Source organism: Tremella mesenterica, assembly GCF_000271645.1.
Source record: "Tremella mesenterica DSM 1558 unplaced genomic scaffold TREMEscaffold_2, whole genome shotgun sequence".
Classification (NCBI taxonomy): domain Eukaryota; kingdom Fungi; phylum Basidiomycota; class Tremellomycetes; order Tremellales; family Tremellaceae; genus Tremella; species Tremella mesenterica.
In genome coordinates, this window is record NW_006711226.1 from 2,691,613 (window position 1) to 2,718,656 (window position 27,044).

The 27,044-nt window shown below is 48.9% G+C and overlaps 6 protein-coding genes across 6 annotated transcripts; 4 read left to right on the top strand and 2 right to left on the bottom strand.

The window, feature by feature from the left end:
• Positions 1–2,540: 2,540 nt before the first annotated feature.
• TREMEDRAFT_60706 (uncharacterized protein) lies at positions 2,541–3,318 on the bottom strand (the record flags this gene model as incomplete). The annotated part of the gene is made up of 5 exons (XM_007002851.1): positions 2,541–2,659; positions 2,698–2,797; positions 2,820–2,924; positions 3,131–3,192; positions 3,300–3,318. 5 exons carry the CDS (start codon positions 3,316–3,318, stop codon positions 2,541–2,543), a joined length of 405 nt encoding a protein of 134 aa, XP_007002913.1.
• A 1,458-nt stretch (positions 3,319–4,776) lies between these two features.
• On the top strand, positions 4,777–5,399 carry TREMEDRAFT_60707 (uncharacterized protein; the record flags this gene model as incomplete). The annotated part of the gene is made up of 3 exons (XM_007002852.1): positions 4,777–4,912; positions 5,057–5,176; positions 5,335–5,399. 3 exons carry the CDS (start codon positions 4,777–4,779, stop codon positions 5,397–5,399), a joined length of 321 nt encoding a protein of 106 aa, XP_007002914.1.
• A 1,418-nt stretch (positions 5,400–6,817) lies between these two features.
• On the bottom strand, positions 6,818–8,585 carry TREMEDRAFT_67961 (uncharacterized protein; the record flags this gene model as incomplete). Its single annotated transcript, XM_007002974.1, has 8 exons — positions 6,818–7,042; positions 7,092–7,419; positions 7,465–7,514; positions 7,643–7,750; positions 7,830–8,062; positions 8,118–8,345; positions 8,393–8,500; positions 8,558–8,585. The coding sequence occupies 8 exons, from the start codon at positions 8,583–8,585 to the stop codon at positions 6,818–6,820; spliced, it is 1,308 nt and encodes a 435-aa protein (XP_007003036.1).
• A 210-nt stretch (positions 8,586–8,795) lies between these two features.
• Positions 8,796–12,682, top strand: TREMEDRAFT_43062 (uncharacterized protein; the record flags this gene model as incomplete). The annotated part of the gene is made up of 6 exons (XM_007002529.1): positions 8,796–9,098; positions 9,165–9,387; positions 9,454–10,087; positions 10,334–10,761; positions 10,808–11,773; positions 11,841–12,682. 6 exons carry the CDS (start codon positions 8,796–8,798, stop codon positions 12,680–12,682), a joined length of 3,396 nt encoding a protein of 1,131 aa, XP_007002591.1.
• A 1,035-nt stretch (positions 12,683–13,717) lies between these two features.
• Positions 13,718–19,831, top strand: TREMEDRAFT_67963 (uncharacterized protein; the record flags this gene model as incomplete). The annotated part of the gene is made up of 23 exons (XM_007002975.1): positions 13,718–13,948; positions 14,250–14,467; positions 14,665–14,739; positions 14,841–15,022; positions 15,065–15,183; positions 15,291–15,773; positions 15,899–16,183; positions 16,235–16,388; positions 16,437–16,896; positions 17,038–17,140; positions 17,218–17,355; positions 17,404–17,521; positions 17,576–17,719; positions 17,849–18,020; positions 18,090–18,171; positions 18,213–18,348; positions 18,395–18,487; positions 18,576–18,673; positions 18,767–18,850; positions 18,917–19,112; positions 19,340–19,476; positions 19,623–19,746; positions 19,800–19,831. The coding sequence occupies 23 exons, from the start codon at positions 13,718–13,720 to the stop codon at positions 19,829–19,831; spliced, it is 3,864 nt and encodes a 1,287-aa protein (XP_007003037.1).
• A 2,369-nt stretch (positions 19,832–22,200) lies between these two features.
• TREMEDRAFT_60711 (uncharacterized protein) lies at positions 22,201–24,524 on the top strand (the record flags this gene model as incomplete). The annotated part of the gene is made up of 4 exons (XM_007002853.1): positions 22,201–22,273; positions 22,326–22,742; positions 22,832–23,204; positions 23,255–24,524. The coding sequence occupies 4 exons, from the start codon at positions 22,201–22,203 to the stop codon at positions 24,522–24,524; spliced, it is 2,133 nt and encodes a 710-aa protein (XP_007002915.1).
• Positions 24,525–27,044: the final 2,520 nt, after the last annotated feature.

Genomic DNA, 27,044 nt, shown 5'->3' on the forward strand with positions numbered 1-27,044 from the left:
ACAAACCAATAACCCTTAAAGCCGGTACAAAAATTGGACAATCTTTCCCGGCTATTTCTTCCACCCTTCCTATTTCTCACTTGACCCATCATGACACTCACGACATTACGACACACTTCAATAACAAAACTCACCAAGACAACTTTCCCCTTAACGACCTCTCAATCAACCCCTCCCTCTCCAACACTCAACGACAACAACTCATCCAGGTACTGAAAAACAACTACATGGCTTTTGGCTATGGAGCACGGCAGCTAGGAGCACGGCAGCTAGGATCAACAACTCTGGCAGAGATGACAATTGACACTGGAGATGCCTCTCCCATCTCTCAAGCCCCCTACCATGCCTCTCCTGCTGGAAGACAAGTAATTGATGAAACTATTGCTGAACTTCTTGAACAAGGTGTCATCGAAGAATCTGACTCTCCATGGGCTTCGCCTGCTATACTGGTGAGACAGAAGGGGAAGGATCGGTTTTGCATTGACTTTCAAAAAGTCAATGATGTGACCAAAGCTGATCAATATCCACTTCCTCGAATTGATGACATTCTTACTCATTTTTCAGGTAAGCAATGGTTCAGTACTTTTGATGCCAACAAAGGTTTCCACCAAATCCCTATTGCTGAGGAAGACAAACCAAAGACTGCATTTAGAACACACCGAGGACTTCACCAATGGAACCGAATGCCTTTTGGACTCCGCAATGGTCCACCAGTTTTCAAACGATTCATGGACGAGGTACTTGGCCGATACAAATGGCAAATTGCTTTAGTTTACATTGATGATATTATCGTATTCAGCAAAGACTTTGAATCTCACCTCCAGGACATCGACACAATCCTCAAGCTCATCACCAACTCAGGAATCACACTCAGCCCCACAAAATCACGACTTGCTTTCCAGGAAATAGAAGCACTTGGACATTCTATTAGTAATATTGGAATTGGAACGCTGGAAAAATCAGTAGCAGCAATTAAAGATATGGAACCTCCTACCACCATCAAACAACTACAGCGATATTTAGGTATGTGTACCTATTATCGTCGTTTTGTCCCCAACTTCTCCACCATTGCCTCCCCTCTCCATGCTCTCCTCACTAAGAACACCAAGTACATCTGGACACCTGAATGCCAAAAAGCATTTGAGGAGCTGCGCACTCGCCTCACCACCACCCCCATCCTCGCCCACCCTAATTACTCGAAACCTTTCCTTGTTTACACAGATGCTTCAACAGTTGGTTTAGGTGCTGTTTTGGCTCAGATGGACGACGAAAATAGGGAACATCCCATAGTCTATCTCAGCAGATCACTCACTGCAGCTGAACAAAACTATACAGCCAGTGAACTGGAATGTTTAGGAATTATTTGGGCTGTCACCAAACTCCAACCTTATATTGACGGTGCCAAATTCACACTTATCACTGATCATTCCGCTCTTCAATGGTTATTTGACTTTAAAGGGAACAATCGTAGACTTTTACGATGGTCAATGGAACTGCAGCCCTACCGCGCTAACATGACAATCCGTCATCGGGCCGGCAGACTTCATTCCAATGTTGATTGTCTCTCAAGAGCTCCCCTTCCAACAGTCAACAACGCAACAGAGGATTTAGATATGAACATTGAACCAGTTGTGGATAGACAACTCTTTGCTTCTCAAGTGGCCTTTTCAACAGACTTTCTCAAAGAGGTAAAAGACGGATACACACAAGATCCCCGACTTCTCAACATCATCAACACTCTCAAGTCAAAGGATCAGACAGGTCTTAATGCACGGTTCACGCTGGACAAAGATGGACTCTTAGCTTATCACGACCCTCTCACTGGCAAAGAACGACTTTGCATCCCCTCCATCAACCACCTCCGACTCACCCTCCTCCACGACAATCATGATGCTATAAGTGCTGGGCACTTAGGTATACATAAGACACTATCACTTATCTCTCGCCGCTTCTTCTGGCCAGGTGTCACGAGACCAACTAACCAGCATTGGGACGATATAACAGTGCCCTTCAGAGGCAGTGGTCTAAACCACTGTGCTAAAAGGCCTATTAACCGGCGGTTACTGCATACCGCCGGTCGCTGGTTAAATACCCAACCCATACTATCACTATCACTATCAAACTAACTTGTCACTTCGTGACACCAGGAATGCACAAAGATGTCCGACAGTACGTCACCTCCTGTGAATCTTGTCAAAGGAATGAATCATCTGCTGAAGGACCATCTGGTCTTCTCCAGCCCTTACCTATTCCTCCACAGAGATGGCATACCATAGCAATGGACTTTGCTGGACCACTCCCGCCATCAGGAAAGGACCGATTCGACATGGTACTGATAGTGACTGACAAACTCACAAAACGATCCCACTTCATCCCCTGTCATACAACTGACAAAGCTACCAACACCGCTCAACACATCTTCAACCACATTATTCCCCTTCATGGTATGCCTCGTGTCATCATCTCAGACCGAGACACCAAGTTCACTTCCCTCTTTTGGAAAGCACTGTTTCAAAAATTTGGAACAAAGCTTGCCATGTCTACACCCTATCACCCCCAAACCGACGGACAATCAGAACGCATGGTTCGAACAGTGAAGGAAATGCTCCGACATTATGTTGACTATCGGCAGGACAACTGGGTTGATCATCTTCCGGCACTGGAATTTGCTTACAACTCGGCCACACATCAATCTACCGGTATATCCCCATTTGAGCTTGACCTTGGCTATCAACCCCTTGCACCTCTGGACTGTCTTATACCCATTCAAAGCGATGTACCCGCAACCGAAGACTTCCTCGATAATCTCAAAAGCTTACATGTAACGGTACTGGAAACACGACGACTAGGTCGCAGGTTGGGTCGAACTCGATGGAGGTCTCGTGGAAGTCTAGGGGCTCTGGTGCTAATGGATCGTGTCTCCTCTGCAATCGATGTAGCCAAAGAATGATATTGAAGAATCAGCAAAGTTGGTACTTTGCTGATTGTACTATATACTGTCTACAGGTATCCGTGTCCTCCTCTCAGTTCCTACTGCAAGCGTCTATGTACATACTCGGACAGGTGAAAAACCGCTTTTGAGCAAACCCAGTGGGGAAATCTCGAAAAGGGAAAACCCGTCCCTACCTACTGCAGCACTGCCTCCAACTCCCGCTTTCCTCTGTCCTAATCCGTCGAACTCGATAGAGTCCTCTCGATTCGTTGTTACCCCGTAACATTACAACAGCAAGCTCAAGATGCTCTTGCACTGGCTCAAGAAGAACAAGCCCGTCATTTCAACATAGGACGCAAGGAAAGACCTTTCTCAGATGGAGACATGGTTATGGTATCAACAAGTTACCTCAGTCCCCCATTCATAAAAGGTGCTGGATCGAAGAAACTGAAAGCAAAGTATGTTGGACCTTTCCGCATAGTGAAGGTAGTCAACCCCACTTCATATAAGGTTGACTTACCACCTCACATAAAGGCTCATCCAGTGATCAACACTCAGTACCTACGACTATTTCGCTCTAACCCATTTCCAAACCAGAATCAGCCCCCTCCTCCACCAATAGAACCTGGAACGGCAGAGACCGCACCAGAGTATGAAGTAGACCACATACGTGCACACAGAAATGGACCTCAAGGAAAAGAGTACTATTTAGTGCATTGGAAAGGCTATGCAGATCATGATGATACATGGGAACCAGCAGAAAATGTCGATACAGCACCATTAGCAGTACAGGACTTCTGGAATTCCCAAAGTCATCCACATAACGTTTGTAGAGAACAGCAGAAGAATAGTAGACAGAAACAATAATCACGCACAAAGACACTCACGTGAGACGGGAACAAGGTGGAAAGGTGGCTCAGGCCTTGCCCCTTGCACACATATAGACGTGCCGTAAACGTGACGTGGAAAGTGACACCTCACGTCAACCAGAATAGTATATATCTCATCAGACGGTCACTTTTTATCGACTCCAACAACATCTCATTCCACTCAAACAACCCCACATTCCGACTCCAAACAATTCATTCCTCCAACCTCCCTGTCACGGCTGTCGAACAACTATCTTCTAGTAGACCGACGGTCGACGAACCTCGGCTAACTTGACGCTTCTAAGTCGATGTCTCACCCAACCAGGAGGGCGCAGACGTCGAAAGGAGTGTAACTACGGCGTACTTCGGCGTAGTTACTCTAACTGAGGTTTTATTCTACTGATGGCGATGTATCTCGATTGTATATAGCTATCTCTATGTCTTTCACTACTGACAACAATCAAGGATCGCTGAAGAACTTCAGCGATCTTCTCAGCTAATATTATCTACTCCTCCTAGACGTTCATCCAACCCTCTCGCGCTTTGACGTACTTCAACGCACTTCGTCCAACTTCCCCGAGCCCTCGGCCATCCTCTTCCTCCTTCGACTAACTCCGCCTAACATCGCCGCACTTCTGCTCCCATTGTCCCTACTTAGCCTAACTCCGCCTAACATCGCCGCACTTCTGCTCCCATTGTCCCTACTTAGCCTAACCCCGCCTAACATCGCCGCCCTTCTGCTCCCATTGTCCCTACTTAGCCTAACCCCGTCTAACTTCGCCGTACTTCTGCTCCCATTGTCCCTACTTAGCCTAACTCCGTCTAACTTCGCCGTACTTGGTGTCAGAAGTCCTGAGTTACGTGTAGAGTAAAGAGGTTAAGGCGTGATGGGGTTTTGATGGCCAAAGGAGGGTCATTGTTGGTGGAGTAATCGAGGTGTCACGACGTAGTTCGTGACACTCCCTTTCTATCAAAATGAACCCCTACGAGTATACCATGGAAGATCTCTTTGGGGATAACACTTCCGAAACCTCAGATAATAGCTCTACATCAACAGAAGAACCTCTGTCCACATCTTGGAATTTGGAAAACAATTCCCAAGAGCCAGACAGTGAGTTCCCCTCCCTCCTCCTCTCCGATGTTCCTCCCTCCTCCTCTCCAGTATTTCGACCTCTTTCACTATCATCCATACACAAGTCCCTACGTGTCACTTGTAAGAACACATTTGCGTGGCGAAAGAACTGACAAACTGTAGGCAATTCAAACGAGCCTATGATGAGCCCATTCCAATCAGTCGATCAAGAGATAAACAAGAAAACCGAACCACAGTTGGACAAAGGGAAGGCGAAGGATATAAGTGTCGAAGCGTCTAATGGTATGTCACATCTAGCCTCGCCATACCATACCATACCAAACCATGTACTTACATACAACAAGAGTACAGGGTGAGGCTCATGTCAGCAGAACAAGATTTCAGCGATCAGCAAAGCCAGGTTATCTATAGTGGTCACCTGTTGGCCCTGCCTTCAACAGAATGCAAACTCACGGGAGTGCAGTATGTACACGCCAACAAAATGTGCAGGGGTATGCCCCAATGAAGTGGCCTGCTTCCCTGTCTGCGATAAATTTCCCACAATAGTTGTCAGGCACCTCAACCTTCTAGAGGCTATGTCCTCTGGTTTCTGGTCGAGAGGGTAGACACCTTGGCTTGCAAACTGGGAGCCCTCTGTGTCCCACCCGCTCAAGGGTTTGGTCAACTCAGTGTTAGAATTTGTGGTTGTCATCTTGTGTGCTGGACGTAATGGCTGATTGTGGATCTGAGAACTTGTTGGAGGCTGGAGAGAGACATGCACTTTATATAACTTTCACCTATGGGTCTGGAGGATCATACAGTAAGGCGATACCCCCTACTGAAAAGACGTCATTTCCCACGGTCGGTTTGACCGACGCGGCCGACGTGGTTATCCCTTCTTCCACCGCCCCGCCCGCCTTCTCAGACTCATAACTCTTTCTCAAGCTCACGATCATTCGAACTACGTCATCTACTGTCAATCCGGTCTCTTGCATCCCGAGTTTTGAGTCCACGAACGCGAAAATGGGCCCCCGAGACTTAAGACGGCCGTCTTTTTCTCTTTTTTATCACCGGGACGACTCTATACGGACCGTAGGCCTGTCAGCAAGGATCATATCGTCCCTCCTTGGCTCTCCTCTTTCCGCCTTCTTGTCCGCCCCACTCTATCCGACTTCGTCCGATTGCTGTGCGAGCGTGACAAAGAGGCGATGCAGAAGAAAACTCGGTGGAAGGCGGCCTGTGAGAACGATCATGAAGTCATGAGAACTGGTGGCGAGGGAATGTGTGGCGATACATCGCTCTCAAGCTTGAGCGATAGGACAGCAATCCACAGGGGTTTAGGGGACTATACAGTAAGTCCACCCATAATGACAGAACCACCTCCCTATGCGTTCGAAACGCCCTGACTCTAGCTACTTTTATGGAATCTGTTTGCTGACGGTGAACAGGTCTCAATCTCATTTATCGACAGCCTGTCTTCTAGCTCCCTTCTCCTCTATCAATAGCTCATTGCCCACCCATTCGCAGCCGCTTAAATCCTTCGCGTATTTCGCCCTCGAACGCCTTAGGAATCGTGTCGGGGTAGACCCGTCTCTTGACGGTGTCATGGTCCGGCCGGCAAAAGTTATGGACGTGGGTCGTCATTCTTTACCGTGACATACGGCAGACTAAATGCATCGTCAAAGCGACAGGACAGACTCCTCTACCAGATTCACTTGCTGATACATGCACATCCCACAATAATTCAATATTCCTAATTTTTTCTTCACTGACACGCATAGCAAGTAAATGAGCTTATCATAGTACACTAATTTCGAAGGATCACCGAGGAGAGGGCCTAAGCCTCAGTCAGAGGATCACAGATGACAAATCAGGTAGTTTGTCCATCCAGCTAACCTATAAGTCTGCATTGAGAACCCGTTTCAAGTGATTTACACAAGTCTTTCATCTCTTGGCACCAATGGGTTTTTGACTCTTCTCCCACTTCTTGAGCCAACCCGGTTTACTCCCCTCCAATTCCTTTTTCTTTGCATTCACATCCTCTTCCAATTTCTTTCGAATCTCACTCATCGGTTTTGAAGTCGCACTTGGTAAACCGGGCGAGAAGAAAACCACCATGCCTTCTGGATCACTTCCCTTTGGTAAGTTTGAAGTAAACTCCTTCAAACCCTATTTGTCAGTAGTGATACTTTTGCCCAACATGTTGATTTTGGCTCACCGTCAGCGCCGCGAGACCATTCTGAAGTTCTATATTATTATTGATATATTTGAAATTCTCCTGTCTCTCTTCTGCCGCCCAGCTTTGTATCCTCGGATCCTCCCAGTCCACTCCACCTTCTTCCTCCTGAACCCATAACATCGGCGACGGTTTGATACTAGTTGCCGATTCGGGAGCGGGAGACATCCATTCCATAAACTTATCTGCGACGGCTTTGGATATAGGAGGATCAGATGTAGGGGGTCTCGTAAGTGGAGAAGCGACCATGAGGTGGGTGGAAGGCAGCAATGGAGCAGGATTAACGAAATAATTTGTATTGAAACGTCCACTGGCCAGCATTAGTTTTACCATTTAGATCGATGGATGAACTCACCGGTCGATCAATTCTGGAGGTGGAGGGAATGAAGTGCGACATGATTTCGGCTACAAATCAGTCCAGTCGAAAACTCTTTTCCCAATCAGTGCTGTCGTAGGAGATCAAGATCGAAGCGAGAGAAAAAGAGAGCTTTGCGTGAATTTGATAAGAGGTAAAAAGAGTATCTGTGACTTACATTTGGGTCATGAGCATCCATGATTACGCTATACGTTCGAACATCATCTTTCCATTTGTGTTCGAACTGTCCTATGAAGAGAGGAAACATGATAGGATATGCTGCAAACTGTTAAATCAGCGACCGTCATCAGTATTATGACATGTTGGGGTCGAGATCGTGAAATGTGATAATCCAATCAGCTCACCAGAGTATCTTTCCACTTGGATTGATCTATTCGAAATCCTTCCCACGTCGTACGACCCACAACCTGCCGAAGCCGCTTCAACAACCCCAGAGGTGAGACCGTAAAGGGAACCTCTACAACCTCGTTACCCTCTCCTAATTGTTTGAGATCTTCTTCTGGATTGTACTCTGATAATTCAGCGGGTAGAGGAGGTATGGCGAAAGATAAATATGATAATGGTGCAAATGGGTTTCCTAGATATAACGTCAGCTTCCTGTTTGTTCTCCAATATGGACTGAGAACACCCACCTGGGACATAACCCTCAGATATTCCTATCCAAGCTGAAGTTTGCTTTCTCTTCTCCAATATCTCGACGGGTCCCTCCAGCATGCAGTCCACTCGCCATATGGGATACAAAACAGCCTTCATATCCTTCATCTTGAAATCCTCGTCGAGACCAAACTCATGGGCGATGGTAGCCCCGAAAGAGCCCAAGAACCGTATGAGGGCCGCCCGAGCAAGGTTCGACGGTGAAGCTGAGATGTCAGCCATGATTATGAAGTAGACAGAATAGAAAACTCACGGGCAGCTAAGAGACCGGCAATGAGCATACGATTGAAGGCAGATTCAGGAGTTAAACGAAAGGGCACTGCACATATCTTTGGAGAGGGAGAGCTTGGTCCTGCCGAAGCTATCGTCGAGAGTAAGCGCCTAGATGGTTGCAGCGACAGTCTTGGGCGTTTTACACATCTCAAAGCCACAGCCGAAGACCTCATCCTGTCTTATACAGGTGCGAATGGAATAGAGATGTAGTATGTAAAAGTAGTGCCAAGTAAGGGTGGAGAGGGGAGAGAGGTGGAGGTTGAAATGACGTCGTGAACTCGACCCAACTCGTCTTTACCACCATAACATCAACTTTTCTCTTTTAGCAACAACTCATGTCATCTTGGGTTAACTCTCAACGATAAATCGGGCGCCTTCGAGGTATGCCAGGTCACATCAGCAAGGGAAATATCGTACAGACTCAAGTTCATCCACTCTCCGCCCATCCAAACCTCCCCTCTTCCTCCTCCCAATCCTCCGCTCAGGTGGGCTTGGCGTCCCCAGCCTTATGGCAGCGTCTCAAAGCACTTCAAGACCCCTCTCGTCTGGAAGACCCACAGCACAGTAGACCCTTCCCGAGTAGTCCTTCACGTATCGACGTAGCTATAGAATGGCCAGAAGAGCGCCGAGTGGGTAAGGGTAAACAGCGAGCTCTCGTAGTGTGGATAGAAGAGGATGAGACGGAAGTGGGTCCTACTTTTTATCTCCAAACGACCTATGCTGACTTACCCAAGTCCAGTGATACTGGGGAGCACGAGACAAACAGGCTCTACCTTCCCCTTTCTCTTTTCCCACCATACTCGAACCCACCGCTCGTCTGTAGGATATCTCACCATCACCCTATCTCACTGTCCTTGGTCATCCTACAAGCTATTGCACCTAGCCAAGATACTCACTATATCCCTCCTACGCTAACGGAGCTCGACCTTAAACCCCTGTATACAGATGAAGTATCCTCAATCTCCTCCGCACATCGTCCAAATGGTATCATCGTCGACTCGTTTCAAAATTCAAGCACTTCAGCCCATATCATTCGGGTAGGCGACCTCCTCATTGTCGATCTGCTCTCCCAAAACGACCTTCCCCCTGAACGTTTCCGTATTCTCATGACAGAACCTGTCCAACAAGGTATCTTCACTCCAACGACTCGAATCATCATCTCTCCCGTTCCTCATGTTCCAGATCCGACCGACGGACTATGGCCCGAAGACGATCTAGCTAGTGAGAGCAGTCATGGAAATACTCATTTGAGCATGGTCAATTTCGACTCTGATTCTTTTCTATCATCCGGCCTCACACTCTCTACCTCTTCCCCCCGCGATCTTGTTCCATTCTCCGACGAGACCGATCTGGCACATTCCGTCACATCCTCCACAAGTGGATCTGTCACTCCTAGACCTCCCGGAACCCCAAGGACACCCTCACCACCAGTAGCCGCGGAAGATCTCATCCCTTACGAGGCAGAAAATGGAGCTCGCTTCACTGCCGTCAATGCATTAGGACCAGCAGCCAGTTATTCCGTGGTTGACCAGATGGACGTTTGCTGGGTAGGAGTATCTGGGTTGGGTAGAGCGGGTATATTTGAAGGTGATTGGGTATTGCTCAAATCGATAACGAACACAGGTCCTTCGTCCAGCCGACTGGTAAAAGCTCTCGCTTGGGAGAAATTGGATGAGTCTACGGAAGAGCTACCGGACAATCCGATTCTTTTATCACCTACAATCTTTCGAGCTCTCTCATCTGGAACCCCTTCGTCAGAGTTCGAAGTGACATTACTTCCCACGCCTTTCGGGATACGGACACCTACCATGCCCACTGCAAAGGCAATGACGCTGGCTCGAATAGCAACCGCTGAAGGTGTGGACAAACGATATGAGAGGTCTTGGCTGGAAGGTCTGAGAAATCATTTCAAGCATGACAGTCACGCGGAGCATGGGATGCGGATTGTCAGGCGAGGCGATATTATCTCGGTTCCTGTTCGAATGGGAAAGCCTCTACCGGTGTCCAATGGACTCCAAGCGGACCAGGACGAGACAATTGATGATTTTGAAAGCGATCCAGACGACTGGGGCTCAGACGGGTTTGATGAGAATACCGATATCATTCAGCCGAAGTCGCCGTTCAAACCATTTACCGGCCTCGTGTTCTTCATCGTCACTTCTCTCTCATTCGAACCACTGGTGTCGCTAGAAGAAGACTTCTCATCGTCCGTGTCATCGAAAGCCCGCGCGGGTGAATTAGGATGTTGGGTCAATGTTGGTAAAAATGGAATCACTCGGATGGTCTTGAACGGGGTGGATCGGGCTGGGATTCAGTTGCGTGATATTGATCGCCATTGGAACGGATTGAGTGCGTTGTGATGCCCTACGTAGAACGTCGTAGCTGACGCTGATAGGTTTCATGCCAACTCCTTACGATGCTGTCAACGCTACGACATTGAGAGATCTGCTGTCCACAGGCATCTACTCTCTCTCAAAGCACAGAATTCCTCCTTCGTCTGTGTTGATCATAGGCGATCGGGGAGCCGGAAAGCGTTCATTTGTGGAATCGATAGCGAATCATTGCGGCCTCAGCGTAATCTTTGTCAGTCCAACGTTGCACCTTGACGCCTGTCGAGCTGACAATCAGGTTGAGTGTTATGATCTCGTCGGCGATACTTTCACCTTCACCGAGGGCACCCTTGCCGCTCTTCTGGAGAAAACCAAAGCTTGCGCGCCTTCCATCCTACTCTTACATCACCTCGAAGCACTGGCTCAAAAGTCTGAAGCAGCCAACACTGGTCGTCTGACGGCTTCGGCAAAGCTCGTCGAGGATGCGTCGGAGTTCCTGCGTAAAGCCTCTCTGGAGACTGGATGGCCCTGCGTCTTATGTGGCACGACGAGGGATGAGGACGCAGTCCCTGCAGGTATTCTGGGATGCTTCAAGCGCGAGATCAAATTGCAAGCTCCGAATGAGGAGCAAAGAGCGACTGTCATTCGGAATGCTCTGCAAGATAAAGAAGTAGCACCTGATGTCGATCTTAAACAACTCGCTATTCAGACAGCGGCTTTACGCCCGGGGGATATTCTCAGTCTCACTCGTCGAGCTTCCGACGTGGCTTTCGACCGAGCTATGAAAGAAAGTCATCGATCAGCTCTTGAGGTCAGACACGCAGGAGTAGCCGTCATTGCGGCAGACATGATAAGCTCCGTGAACAGGGCGAAGAAATCTTATGCGGAGAGGATCGATGCTCCTAGAATTCCAAATGTATCGTGGGATGACGTTGGGGGATTAGCGTCTGTCAAGACGGATATATTGGATACGATTCAACTACCTCTAGATCACCCTGAACTTTTCGCCGAGGGTTTGAAGAAGAGATCTGGTGAGCTCCTGTTCCTTTACAAGTAGCTGATTAACATATGACGAGAGATCGAGATGCTGATCTACAGGTATTCTTCTCTATGGTCCTCCAGGCACAGGGAAAACTCTTTTAGCCAAAGCCGTAGCTACTTCCCTTTCCCTCAACTTCTTCTCTGTCAAAGGACCAGAACTGCTCAACATGTACATCGGTGAATCAGAAGCCAACGTCCGTCGTGTCTTTCAACGTGCACGTGATGCAGCACCCTGCGTCATATTCATGGACGAACTCGATTCCGTCGCTCCTAAACGAGGCAACCAAGGTGATTCCGGAGGAGTTATGGACCGAATAGTTTCACAACTCTTAGCAGAATTGGACGGAATGTCTTCCGGTGGAAAATCAGACGTATTCGTTATGGGAGCTACGAACCGACCCGATTTACTCGACCCCGCTTTGCTTCGTCCTGGAAGATTCGATCGGATGCTCTACCTTGGTGTCCCGAACTCCCATCAAGCACAGTTGAGTGTATTGAAAGCTCTCACGAGAAAATTTAAACTTCATCCGGAATGTGATTTGGAAGAAGTGGCCGAAAGATGTCCTTTCAACCTTACCGGAGCGGACTTCTATGCTCTATGTTCAGATGCCATGTTACGATCTATGACACGATTGGCAGAAGAAGTGGATGAGAAGATTGAACGATTCAACTCTGAACCTCCGCCATACAAATTTCCGTATCCCATGACACCTCAGTATTACCTCTCGACTTTGGCTCAACCGGAGGAGATCCAAGTTCAAGTCACACGAGATGACTTTTGGCATGCATTAGAGGGACTGATACCTAGTGTAAGTGAGGGTGAAATGGAACATTATCGGAGAGTGCAAGGCGAGTTTCAAGGTTACGCGATTGGCAATAAGAGTAATGGGATCGCATAGACATTAGGAAGTAACACAACACAATGTGAGAGGAACAAACCAACTGTTCATAGGGCATGTCATTTCCACATGCAAGGGAGGGGAAACGAAAAAGCCTTCAATGACGAATTGGGCATCGTCGGTTGCGGGAAACCGATCACCGAATGAGATGGACAGAAAACGAAAATTGATGAAAGGAGGTCAATGGGGGTGGATTATGAAAGGATTATCCGGGGAAGGCGGTTCTCTCCCATCCCCTCTAAACCACCTTTCATCTTTTCTGGCCACCCATTCTACTCCTTACGAAGAGCTGATATTCTTCATTTCATGACACTACTCATACTGACGTTTCTCATCATTCTCTCTTGATTCTGCTCCTGATTCTGGAGTAAACTCCCCCTACCCACATTCTTCCAATCGAATTGGAAAAAAGTCTGGAACACAAAAAAAGAGGGGCAAAAATGAACGCAACTCAACACATAAGACATCGTATGATCCCCTTGATCTGTCAAGCATTACTTACCTCCCCAACACCTCAAGCATGGCTTCAAGGTCTTGCCCTACTTTCCTCACCTAAACTTAGAGAAGTCATGGGACGTACTTCTTCAATATGGCTACCATTATTATTGAAAAGTCTTGAACCGACCCGAGACAAAGAAGTCATTTTGTCAGCTTTGAGATTATTGTGTGAAGTAGGTGATACAATGGAAGTGATGAAGACTTGTTTGGTAAAACCTCTCAAGGTTTTAGCTAAGGATGGCAGGATCGCTCAAAGTCCAGAATTGGAAGTTGCGGCAAATAGATTGGGGATCGTCTTGCATTTGGCCAATGGAAGGGATATAGGTAGACCGAAGAGTGTATGTGATATATTTCTTCTTCATCCTGGGTCTGTCATATCCCCTCCATTGTCGCTGATCTCCTCATCTTCTACATACATCACTTCGACACCACTACTCCGATCACCTTGGCTACTTACCATTCTGAAGTCATTAGTTCACGTCCTGTGGATCCTTGTGAACGAAATACTTTCTAGGGCAAAACGCTGACGCATAGGCAATGCCAATACATGTCAACACCCCCGCTCCGACAGTCACGTCTCCCAGAGATCATCCTCTTCTCAACAATATACTCTCTAGAAATCTACCCCCGAAGAGAAGGTCGGTACAACAGGCTTGGGCATCGACTTTGATGGCTTCCACTCATGAAAAATCCAATGTTTGGCTGGACAACCTGTTTCATGCTACTTTGGAAGCGAGTAGCGTACCGGAGATGGTTGTAACTTCTCGTGTTAGTCTCTCATTACTCCTTCCTTTCCCTCTCCTGTTCACTCTATCTTTCTCTTGGCCACCGACCATATCCGACCTCTCTGTCCCCACACTACCTACTCTAACATGGCCGCATCGTTCCCTTACGGCGAGAGAGATGAACAGCCAGTTGTAGTACGATGCTGACATATAGCTCGGCTCTCAGGTTCATGCGGATCTGTTCCAGACCGCATTCTTAAAGTGCTACAATCGTCTTAAGGACGAGGATCATGCTTTCAAGGTTCATTCCTGGCCTCTGTCGCTGAGTTGAGCTGATTATGTAGGAAAGGGTCGACGATACACTGGAACGGTTATTTTCCGATATGTCGGTCTCGAAGGATATCGTGCTCACTTTTCTCGACTTACTTGCGTTCCTGCATAAAGAAAGACATCCGATGCCCACTAGAGTGTTGGATGCGGCACGGACATGCGCATTGGAAAGGTGGAAGGAGGATACAAACTCATTAGGAGATTTGAAGCAGCCTGTACCGGCTATCGTCATGTGGGTCGACCTTTCTTGCCCAGTCCTCTTCTTCCAATCATCTCGTTGACTTGCATTGTGGCACCATGGTGTTCTCATACCTCACTTTCGTATGTTCACGTCCGACGATACAACTCTTGTCCCCTGCATGTGTTTGTATCCCAAATTTTGTGATGTCATCGGTCTGATGACGTGGAGATAGTGTTGCTGACATACAGCTGGTACGCCGAACAAGACACCGAACGTAATCTTTGCGCCGAGAACATTGCCAACCTGGTCGAGGTGAACATCAGGTCTGTCCCATCCCTCTCGTAGACCATAAATCATGCTGATGTGTTGCAGATATGGTTCAGCTTGTAGGTTTATTAGAGCTGATGAAAGATCACTACTAAAGTCCAGGCTATGACGCCGCCTGGTCGTCTTTACAACTTTTGCGAGACGACTTTGACAATCCCCCAGATCCCATGTGGATCACCCAGCTGTCACATTGGGAATCTGCGTTATGGCACCAGCAGCGGGCTGATGAGATAACTGGAGGTACAAGTTTCGGGTCTTTCAATACTCGACTCATATGTCGTAAGTTCCTCAACTGTCAATATACTGTTGGCTGATGGGGAGATCACGCTCTGGGTGACTTCGAGAAAGGATATCGGTTGGCACAAAGTTTATTCGAGGGATTGAATGATCATCAAAGAAGACAAACTGCTCATTGGGCTACGGCAGCAGCATGGCATATGGTGAGTGAACATTCTCTGACTGTCTAATTCCCATTTATCTCTTCATTTGAAAGTTAAGAGAGATCCCATTTATATCTGTTCGGTCGGGATTAACAGCTCACATGTAGAATGACTACGAGACGATGGCCGACTATCTTGCTTTCCATCCTAAAGGCACATCAAAGTCAATTTATAAAGCCATCATCGATGTTCAGCACGGTCAATACGGTTCCGCTTTCCAACACATCCGCAAAGCCCAATCCTTATCTTACGACGAGCTTCAGGCTCAACTCACCGTCGGCCCTCAAGTGGCTCTGAAGACTCTGGCTAAGACTGAAATACTTGTCGAGCTCAAAGAGGTGATCACGTATAAATCTCAGCCTGAACAGAGAGTACAGATCCTGGACATATGGAGAGCTCGATTCAGGAAAAGTCACCCGGATGTCAACACTTGGTTGAAGCGACTGGGAGTATGGGGTCTTGCGGCTCCGCCTACTACGCTGCAGCTTCAATTGTGTTATATTGATTGCGCAAAGTTGTGCGAGAGTAAGGGTATGACCGAAGCCGCGAAGTGGATTATGGAGATGATCACACCAAAGCAGTTCCAGCCTGTAAGTCTTATGCGTCATCGTTCTTAACATTTCTCTTCGACCTCGTGGTATCTTGTGCTATCCGAATTAATGCACGCCACTGATGGGGCGTACACGTTGATATTCGACGAGCTTGCTGATTCCAGGGCGATAATGTCGAATATACCAAGATGCGGTTCCTCTGGAAAGACGCCACGTTGTCAGGTGCCACAAAAGCGCAGCAAGTCACATTGAACCAAATGCACGAACATACCGCCAAGCTCGTCGAACATCTCAGTATCGATCGTACCGCTCTCGAATCTGAAGGTCTTGGTCTTAGACCACTCACCACTGCGGCCGCTTTGAGCAGCATCGATCGTGAGAGTCTTGCAAGGAGATATTGTCGACTGGCGGAGTGGACGGAGACTTGTCAAGGACCTGATTGGGTTGCGGTGAGTTTTAATAATTGTTTGACATCCTCGATGTCTTTGCTAATACACTAGGATCCTGATTCTGAAGTGTATCGTTATTACTCGCTTGCCTACAAACTAGATCCAGGATGGTTTGTCGCTTCGTACTCCTTATCGCAAGCGGCCATGAATATATTCGAGGGAAACAATTGCAGTCGTCAAGATCCCATCGCAGTGAATAATTATGGTGAGTAGCTTGCTCCTCTGAACAACTGAACAGATCACTGATGTCTAGTGGTACCTGCCATCCGAGGTCTTTTCCAGGCGGTCCGATCACCCGAATCACCCGAGAAAGGTATCAAAGCTCTACTTCGTCTCGTCACTCTCTGGCATAGGTTCGGAGAATCAGAGTCTGTCCTTCTGGAAGTTTCCGCTCAACTGGGCGAAACCTCCGTCGCCTCGTGGCTCAATGCCATTCCTCAACTTATCGCCCGTCTCGGGACCAAACATCGAGATTTACAAGCTTTGTTGATCGAGCTACTGAAGAACATCGCCAATCAGTTCCCTCACGCAGTCATTTGGCCTCTGTTGACTGCTAGTCAGACAAAAGTACATGATGCTCACGACAAGAATGAAGGAGGAGCCAGAGTCATCATGGACCATATATGCTCCATGCCAAATGGGACAAGGTTGATCAGTCAAGCGGAGCTGGTAGGGACGGAGTTGATCAGAACGAGTGTCAGCTGGCTGGAGAAGTGAGTCACTGGTTAGGTCCACACACTCCTTCCAGTTTGCTCCTTATCTTGGTATCTTTTGGAAGACCATGTCGCGGTCACGTGAAGTTCGGGATGAGTTGTACTGTCGAGTTGAGGCAGAGTCGAGCGCTTACATCGCAGATGGAGAAATCTTATAGATCGTTGTTTGCCACGGACAGACCTGATGGAAATTGCATGGCATGAGCTACCGGCTATGTGGCAACCAGAGATCGCGAAACTAGACGTGAGTCGTGCTATTATCTTCTATCGCCTGGCCTTATTGGTATTGATCATATCTGAATTCCTCGCTGATATTCACAGTGTCCAGAGACACCTGATGAGGAAAACTTCCGCCAGATGTTTGGAGCTCGGATTGCGTCCATCAACAAAACGTTGATCAAGTACGCTTCATCCCGGACCCTATCCCTGGTTCACACAGCGTATAGTGACTTGTACAAGGTAAGGTCTTCTTCGCTCATGCTCCTAACGAAGCATGTTGACTCGTAGCTATTCGGAGAGATAGACGCTCAGTTGTCACAATGGCGCGTACCAGGAACCAAGTTACAATTGGCCACTGCTGCTCCAAAGCTTCTCTCCTTGAGGGACTGCATCCTCACCGTGCCAGGTAAGTCACTACAGGGAGATTAGAGTAACGAAGAGTAACGTTAATGTGCATCAGGTCAATACGATCCCAATATAAAACTTGACGATCAAGCCTTCATCCAGAGGTTCCATCCTACCATGGACATTTTGACCTCGAAAATGCTTCCTAGAAAATTAGTCATTCAGTCGCATCACAAAGACTATACTTTCTTGCTCAAAGGTAAATCCCCCTCACCTGTCTTCTCGGTTCCTGCATCTGTGCCTTGCTATTTCTGTCTGCGATCTAAGTACAACGCAGATCTCATTGCAAATGTGGCTCGCTACGTATGATGTGTGCTGATTGTATCAGGCAACGAAGATCTTCGAGGCGATGAACGTATCATGCAATTGTTCACCCTCATCAACACCCTGTTAAATCACGAACAGGAGGCTTTCGATCGTAATCTGCATCTTCTTCCATACGAGGTTGTCCCTCTCTCCCCTAGTGCGGGCTTGGTCAGCTGGGTCCCGAACACTACGCAGTACGTATAATTACTCCTCTGAATTCCGTCCTCCATACCATCAAGAAGATTGCAGAGCTCACTGGACAGGTTGCAAGCCCTGATACAATCGAACAGGGACAAAGATCGTGGTTCCAATTTGGCCAATAAAGAACTTGCCTCTCTTCTCGGGGTAAGTCACATGGCATCGAGTGACCAGAGCTGATAGAACAGTACGATCCCGAGACGTTCGATCCGAAACGTGATAACCCTCGTCTGGATCCACCCGCTGAATCGGACAGGTACGATAAGCTGCCTCTGGACACCAAGGTGAAACGCCTTCAGGCGGCTTTGTCACACTCCAACCAAAGTAAGTGCTCATCATGACGTGAAGAGGGAGATGCTGAACCTGTTAGGTGACTTGAAAGATGTTTTATGGCAGAGAAGTCCGTCAGCTGAGCTATGGATCAGGAGGAGAACCAACTTTTCCCGGACGATAGGGGTGGGAAGTGAGTGATTCAGGAAACCCCATCATCTGTTGACCTAAGGAAGCTGAAGAAGGAGAACGGATGAATGTCGGACAGTGCTGACATACAGGCTTCGTCGGGTATATCATTGGCTTGGGTGACCGACATGGGCTGAATATCCTTGTTGACCAGCTCACTTGGGGTGCACTTCACATTGACTTTGGTGATGTGAGTGGTGCCCTTCCCTTTCCCTCTGCATGTTCCGCTCAATCTCGTCATTTACAAGGTGTAAATCATTGTGACATGCCAACTGACGTTCAGCTATTCGGTGTCGCTCAAGAACGAAGCTTCCTACCAGAGAAAGTCCCCTTCCGTCTCACTAGGATGATGACCAACGCGTTCGAAGTGAGTACGCCATCGTTGTGACATCGAGCCGAGGGACATTCATGTAGCTTTGGTGCTCATTCCCAGCTCGCTTCCCACGTACCGAAAGACATGGCCCCTGGCTCCCGGGGTTCCTTCAAACAAGCAAGTATAGTTACGATGAACGTCCTCCGTGAATCTCGTAGTACCCTTCTCGCCATGCTAGAAGCATTCCTCTATGATCCGCTATTATCGTGGACGGGGCATGTGGGACCTTCAGGAGCCTCTGGGGGATTCGCAACTGGTACTTCATCTGGTCAATACGAGATATGGAGCTGATTGTCAGGAGACAAGAAGATCGAACAAGACGAGAAACCGAACACGAATGCGATCGTGAGTTGTTACTGCCACTCCATGAGCATCAATTCAGGGAACAAAATTTCCGTCATTCACTGTGATGATTATGGCAGGAGAAGATGATGGCTAATGTCAAGGTAAAACCTGCGCACCGAATATTGGCGCAATCTGTAGCTCCCGCGGGCTCTGCAAGAAGTGATCACAATATCTACAATACAATAGAGAATTCCCTCATTGCCGCATATCTGGAAAGTGACAGCTACATGGCAAAAGCAGGAGCAGGAGGGATGACAAACCAGAAGGCCTTGAGTGTGAGTTCATATTTCTTTTCACCTCATATGATCTTCACTTCCCTTCTGTGCAGGATGTCTCCATTGCCAACTGGGGCAAGGCAATAAGACTATCTAGCATAGGTTCAAGGATCAAATGTGAGAAATGTGCTGCTGACTTGACTCAGGTTCTTGCGGAGATTGAACGCAAGTTAGCGGGACATGATCAAGTCACGGGAGAGGTGATACCTGTCAAACAGCAAGTGCAGCAATTAATTGAGGAAGCTACAGATCTGAGAAACCTTTCGCAGGGTGAGTTACACTCTCATGATGAAGTGAGATTGGAAATGGCCGCTGATGGTTAGGGTACGTATTAGGATGGATCCCACATTGGTGACGGAGGATGTTGCTGATTGGGTGATATTTGTATGGACCCTTGTGACGATACTGGAAACGCAACGACTTGGTCACAGATTAGGTGGGGTCGCCACTAGTCTGCGTTCAACTCATCCACAGTGTTTCATACCTCCCCTGCTTGTGCAAGCTCAATAATACAGTTGTGACCATTCTCACCAACTCAATTATGTTTGGTCTACAAAGGTCCCATATGAATTATTATGAGTTGTTGAGCGTATTGTAATGTAGTCCAGTATGCGTGTGCTCCCAGTTGAACAGGAGGAAGTGTTAGGTAACGGATGGAAGCCGTGACACTTTGAAGTGTCATAGGGCTCATCATGCCCATTGGAAGATGTGATGAACAGAAGAATCCATGTCAACTTGACTGCACAACTTTCAGACCCCATCCTCAGGCATGACTAGGTGGGTGAAGCCTCATTGTACAATGTCCAGCCAGAAATACAAGCCAGAAATGCATGTTTCCCCTCTCTTTTGGTGTATTATCAAGGATCATTTGATGCATTTTAGCACCTCATGCATGGAGAGAGTTGACCAGAAAATTGCTCTAATTACCTTCACACAGCCACCAATACCCCTCTACAAAAAGGTGTGATTGTCCAAATTAATGGTTGTTAGTGTCACGCGATCGTTGGGAGATCTGTGGATCCAGTTTGACCATCGTACGGAGCAATGGTAATGCACTATGATTATACGTTAGATGAGTAGAGAAAATAGTCCGAAAGCAGCATGAACCGATTGGGGTCGGTAGATTTGACTTCCATCCTACTACTACTTACTCAATCCCTCGTTCATGGTTCACTTGTCTTTCTCCACCTTTCCATCTTCCCACTCGTCTCCCTTCATCTCGCGTATACTCGAAATGACGGAGGTGGCGAGGTGGTCTCTTGGACAGATCCACGTGACTCACCAGGTCTGTTGGTTGGTGAGACGAGAGAGGATGCATAAAAGAGAGAGAGATGTCCCGAGTTTGATCTCGCGGAGTTTCTCGGTAATCTACATACGACTCGTGGTGGCGGTACGATCAACACTCCCTCTGCCGTCATCACGGAGTCTCTGCTCACTACCTAAGACGGCTTCCCCACTGTCCTAACCTTTAGACTCCCTTTATTACCTCTCGTTCCTTCTCTTTTATCCTCTATCCTTAGATCTTCCATATTCTTCAAATGATGTTTATGTCACGGCCGTCGAACAACTATCTTCTGGCAGACCGACGGTCGACGAACCTCGGCTAACTTGATGCTCCTGAGTCGAAGTCTCACCCAACCGAGAGGGCGCAGACGTCGAAAGGAGTGTAACTACGGCGTACTTCGGCGTAGTTACTCTAACTGGGGTTTTGTTCTACTGATGGCGATGTATCTCGAATTGTATATAGCTATCTCTATCTGTTTTTCACTACTGACAACAATCAAGGATCGCTGAAGAACTTCAGCGCTCTTCTCAGCTAATATTATCTACTCCTCCTAGACGTTCATCCAACCCTCTCGCGCTTTGACGTACTTCAACGCACTTCGTCCAACTTCCCCGAGCCCTCGGCCATCCTCTTCCTCCTTCGACTAACTCCGCCTAACATCGCCGCACTTCTGCTCCCATTGTCCCTACTTAGCCTAACTCCGTCTAACTTCGCCGTACTTCTGCTCCCATTGTCCCTACTTGGCCTAACTCCGTCTAACTTCGCCGTACTTGGTGTCAGAAGTCCTGAGTTACGTGTAGAGTAAAGAGGTTAAGGCGTGATGGGGTTTTGATGGCCAAAGGAGGGTCATTGTTGGTGGAGTAATCGAGGTGTCACGACGTAGTTCGTGACAGTCGCCCCCTTCTTTAGCCGCGAACGTCCTCGTGAGCGATTACACCTCTGTCGTGGCAAGAGAACTTAGCAGCGTAGTACCCCCATTCTCTCCCTCCCCATGACCATCCTTCACTCTTCTGCTCTTTGCGCCGCACTTCGTAGTTGGGCCTCCTTTCACTCAAAAACCCGACAATGAGACTCCCCTAACTTCGTCGAGGTTTGCCGTAAGAAGCCCTGTGTCTTTTGTAGGTGAGACACGCTTCCTGAATGGCAGCCGAACAACACCGTTGTTTGTCGAAGTAACCCTCGCTTATATTGAGATGAGACACTATAGCGTGGGAATTTTGATCGTCCCTGCGATGCCTTTTGTTGATGAAACGCGAAGTTTGCTGCATGTTGACGACGAGGGGGTAGGTTTGATTATACTAAATACTGAGCAGTTCGTCGAGCTTCTCTCTTTTTCCCATCTGCTTTCAAAACTTTCTATCTCTCTTACCTAGAAAACAGATTTGTTACCTTGAATCATCGCCTCGAGATTTATTTCTCTTTTTAAATATCTTAACGTCATGGCCCCTTCTACTCCCACACCCAGCCCTTTCGCCGCCATGAGGAACTTTGGTGGTATGGTGTCATCTGCTCGTGAGTTTTCATCGATGCTCACCCCACCTCGCCGAACTTGGCTGATGTTCAGTGTCTTTCGGTGACAGATCTCGCCAAGTCTCCTCCCTCGGCCTCGGCACTCTCTCTCTGGGGGAGCCGTCTGGCGCTGCCTCGCCCCCTCGCTCCGCCTCTCCCTCCGCTGGTTCTCCCTCCCCCGTGTCTGGTTCTCCCGTCCCCGTAACGGGTTCTCCTGGAGGGCCTCCTCCTACCGCCCCTCCTCGCCGTAGGACGCCCGCCTTTCGTCCTGGTGAGTCTCCGTCCTCCTCCGACCAGGACTCGCTCAGTGGGGGCTCGGAGTCGAGTGATCGACCCGACACCGAAGAAAGTGAGGATGATGATGATCGGGAGGGTAGGATCGATAGTGAGGGTGAAAGCGAGTTAGAAGAATACCCGGATGATGATGTGGAGGTGATTAGTGTAGAGGACAACAACGTAGATAGTCCTGAGCGTGAGTTCTTCGTCCAACCTCTCACACCTTCGCCGAACTTGGCCTTATTTATCTGTTCTTTAGCTCTCCAAGACATTGCTAACTCGCAGCCGTTCCTGCCCCTCCCCCTGCTCAAATTGTGGGCCAGAAACGACACCGTTCCCTCTCCTCTTCTTCTTCTTCCTCTTCTTCTTCCTCTTCCGGGGTTCTCCCCCCGGCCAACGCCATCGCCGCTGCTGCCGCCGCCCGCCCTGCCGCCGCTGCTGCCGCCGACCGCCCTGCCGCCCCCATCGCCCGCTCTGCCGCCGCCGGTCCTGCTGCCGCCGCCCCCGTCGCTGCTCCCCCCCCTTCCCCCAGAGGGGAGCCTTCGCCCAAACGGGTGAAGAGATCACTGCGGGAAGAAGAGTACTTGTGGGAGAAGATGAAGTCCGAGCCTGGTCGTTGGATCGCGGTTGGTGTTGACGAAGCGTGTGATCGTTGCCGGTGAGTCCACCTATTCGTACTACGCCGAAGTTACTCCTGCTAATTAGTAGACGTGAGATTATCACGTATAATCGCCCAAACTGGCCCTGCCTCAAGGCAGTCAGGCCACACAACAAGGCCCTCCGTTGTGCTTCATGCACGTCTGGCCCCTGCTCCTTCTGTCCCGTTTCCTCTGCCCGGGACATCCCGCCCCGTCCCTTCGACGCTTCTCCTCTCCCCCCTCCCCAGACTCCAGCGTCTGTCCCCCGTTCGCGGGTACCGTCTTCATCTCTCCGGTCGGTTCGCCGAACTTCGCCGTCCTCCCGCTCGTCGCCTCCCTCACCCTCGCCCTTTGTTCCTGTGGCCGGCCCGTCGCGTCTCCCGGCTGCCCCTCCTTCGACCTCTCGGCCCTCGGCCTCTCGTCCTTCGGCCCCTCGTCCGTCCTCTCCTGTGGTGGCTTCTCCTCCGGCCCACGGCACCCGAAGTCGCCGTCCTTCTGCTCCTCCGGCCACCCCAGCGGCCGCCCCCGTCACCGAGTCCCCCGCTTCCAAGAAGACCCCGAAGTCTTCTTTAAAGAAATCAAAAGGGAAAAGGAAGGAGAAAGAGGTCGTCTTTGAAGCTGGTGATGTGGAAGATGAAGCTACTCAGCGTGCTGGGCCCTCTGTTTCTCGGTTGTCCTTCGTCCACCCTCGCATCTCCCTGGACCCTCGTATCCCGGAGGACGAGAAAGAATTTGCTACGTATCGTTCTCTCGTTCTCGGCCTCACCACTCAGCTTGACATCGCTCGGCGTGATACATCTCTCTTGCTCGACTTCTCCACTCGTCAAGCCAACGCCTTGAATAACCTTACTGCGGCGTTAGTAGATGTAGTCAACGGTGGGAATCTGAACGAGGAAGCAAGGACGAGGTTAGCGGACGTCTCTCGCCGAAGCCTTACTGAGATAGCCGATGTTCGCCGAAGACTTTACGACACCCCCTTCCTCGTTACTCCCATGGCATACGAGCCACCACCGTCCATCGGCTGGTCAGGCCCCCGGAGTAGTTCTCGAGTCCCTGCTTCTGCTCAGACTGCTCTCGATCTCCTCAGTCTTCCTTCCGAGTGTCTTAGGACCATACGTTCCCTGTGGAGGACTCCGAGCATGCAAGCTGCTCGGGATGTCCAGGACTTTGGTGATTTCTTTGGGGCTATGAACCGGGCATGGAATGCTTCTCTCTCGACTGTTTTCCCCCCTGACAGTTTCGATCTACCTTCGGCCATCGGTACTCTCCACACCAATCTCGCGGGACCGAGTAGCGCGAAGGAGAAAGGAAAAGGAAAGGGTAAGGGTAAGGGCAAGTGAGCGGTACGTAGCTGTAATCCTATGTTGTATGCAGTACGTTCTACCTCCTAGCCCTCCGCAGTCGCCCTTCCTTCGGCTTAGTAGGATGAAGTTCGTGGAACTTCGCCAATATGTCATCAGCTCCGTCGACGTTCTCTACTGGTTCCCATGATACCGAATCGTCTGTTCCTTCGTAACCTAGCCACTCTACTAAGTACTCTAACTTTCCTGATCTTTTATTTACTCTAGAGTCCACAATGTCCTTTACTTCCCACGATTCTCCTACGTTATCCACTTCTACTGGGCCAGGTGGTTCAGCTTGCTGACCAGGGAATACTGGAGGATGATAGGGACGAAGCAATGAAACATGGAATACATCATGGATACCTGCCATCGTTCCTGGTAATTCCAATTTACAAGCATGAGAACCTACCTGCCGTACTACCTTGTACGGCCCACTTTGCTTCACATCTAACTTCTTCATTGGTCTTTTAGTCTTGATGTTCTCTAACGACAGCATTACTAGGTCACCTTCCACGAAGTTCGGCGTAGTCCGGTGTTTCCTATTGTATCCTTCGGCGTACTTCTCGTTAGCTCTCTCAATTCCCTCAATACATTCTTTATGTATTTCGGTTAGGTCTTTTACCACCACTGTAGCAGCAGGTACCTCGACCTCACTGGCCTTAATCTCTTCAGCCCACCGAGGGTGGTACCCGTAGTTCGCATAGAATGGGGTCTTGTTTATCGCTGAATGATGGGTGTTGTTGTAAGCAAAGCTAGCTCGAGCAAGCAGCTTCGACCAGTCGTTCTGCTGGTAGGAAGTGAAGATTCGAAGGTATAATTCGAGGGACTGGTTGGTTCGTTCGGTCTGTCCATCAGTCTGTGGATGATACGCGGTAGAAAGATGTAGTCTTATGCCGAGACTATCGGTCAAGTTCTTCCAAAACTTCGAAGTAAACTTCGATCCTCTGTCCGATACTATACTCTCTGGTAACCCATGCTGGGCCACCACATAGTCCATTATCAGCTCAGATAGTCCAGCTGCGGTTAACTTCGTCGTGGTTGGGATAAAAATGCCCCATTTGGTCAATCGGTCCACCACTACCAGGATGGAATTATATCCATGGGAATTTGGAAGCTCTTCGATGAAATCCATCGAGATGCTTGACCAGGGTTTAATAGCCACTTGCAATGGTTTAAGCTCTCCATGGGGTTTCTGTCTGTTAGTCTTTGCTCTCTGACATACCGCACAGCCAGCGATATAATCTTTGACATCCTTCCTTACTCCAACCCAAACGTAATCCCTCAGGACAAGCTCGAGGGTCTTCGCTGAGCCTGGGTGACCAGCTAGGGCCGAATCGTGTCGCATCTTCATGATCTTTAGCCGAGCCTCGGCGTAGTTGGCACATAAGTGCGATCGTCGAACGTGAGGAAACCCCTTGAGTTCCATCCTTGTCACGGCCGTCGAACAACTATTTCTTAATAGACCGACGGTCGACGAACCTCGGCTAACTTCACGCTCTGAGTCGATGTCTCACCCAACCAGGAGGGCGCAGACGTCGAAAGGGGTGTAACTACGGCGTACTTCGGCGTAGTTACTCTAACTAGGGTTTTGTTCTACTGATGGCGATGTATCTTGATTTATAGCTATCTCTATCTGTCTTTCACTACTGACAACAATCAAGGATCGCTGAAGAACTTCAGCGATCTTCTCAGCTAATATTATCTACTCCTCCTAGACGTTCATCCAACCCTCTCGCGCTTTGACGTACTTCAACGCACTTCGTCCAACTTCCCCGAGCCCTCGGCCATCCTCTTCCTCCTTCGACTAACTCCGCCTAACATCGCCGCACTTCTGCTCCCATTGTCCCTACTTAGCCTAACTCCGTCTAACTTCGCCGTACTTCTGCTCCCATTGTCCCTACTTAGACTAACTCCGCCTAACATCGCCGCACTTCTGCTCCCATTGTCCCTACTTAGCCTAACTCCGTCTAACTTCGCCGTACTTCTGCTCCCATTGTTCCTACTTAGCCTAACTCCGTCTAACTTCGCCGTACTTGGTGTCAGAAGTCCTGAGTTACGTGTAGAGTAAAAAGGTTAAGGCGTGATGGGGTTTTGATGGCCAAAGGAGGGTCATTGTTGGTGGAGTAATCGAGGTGTCGCGACGTAGTTCGTGACAGTCGCCCCCTTCTTTAGCCGCAAACGTCCTCGTGAGCGATTACACCTCTGTCGTGTCAAGAGAGCTTAGCAGCGTAGTACCCCATTCTCTCCCTCCCCATGACCATCCTTCACCCTTCTGCTCTTTGCGCCGCACTTCGTCCTGTACCCCAACAATCAGATCCATGGGATCAATAAGGTCATTCTCTCTTACTTCCTTTGTCCCTTGCAAAGCACGAAGTAGGTGTTGTAACCCAGAGCTAGTGCCGTCGAGTTCGTCGAACTTCGGCAACCCTTGAATAAGATTGCTCTCCTGCACCATAGTACTTCCTTTTCCAGAGTGGTAGTCTGCTCTTCTCGATAGTCCATCCGGCAGTGTAGCTT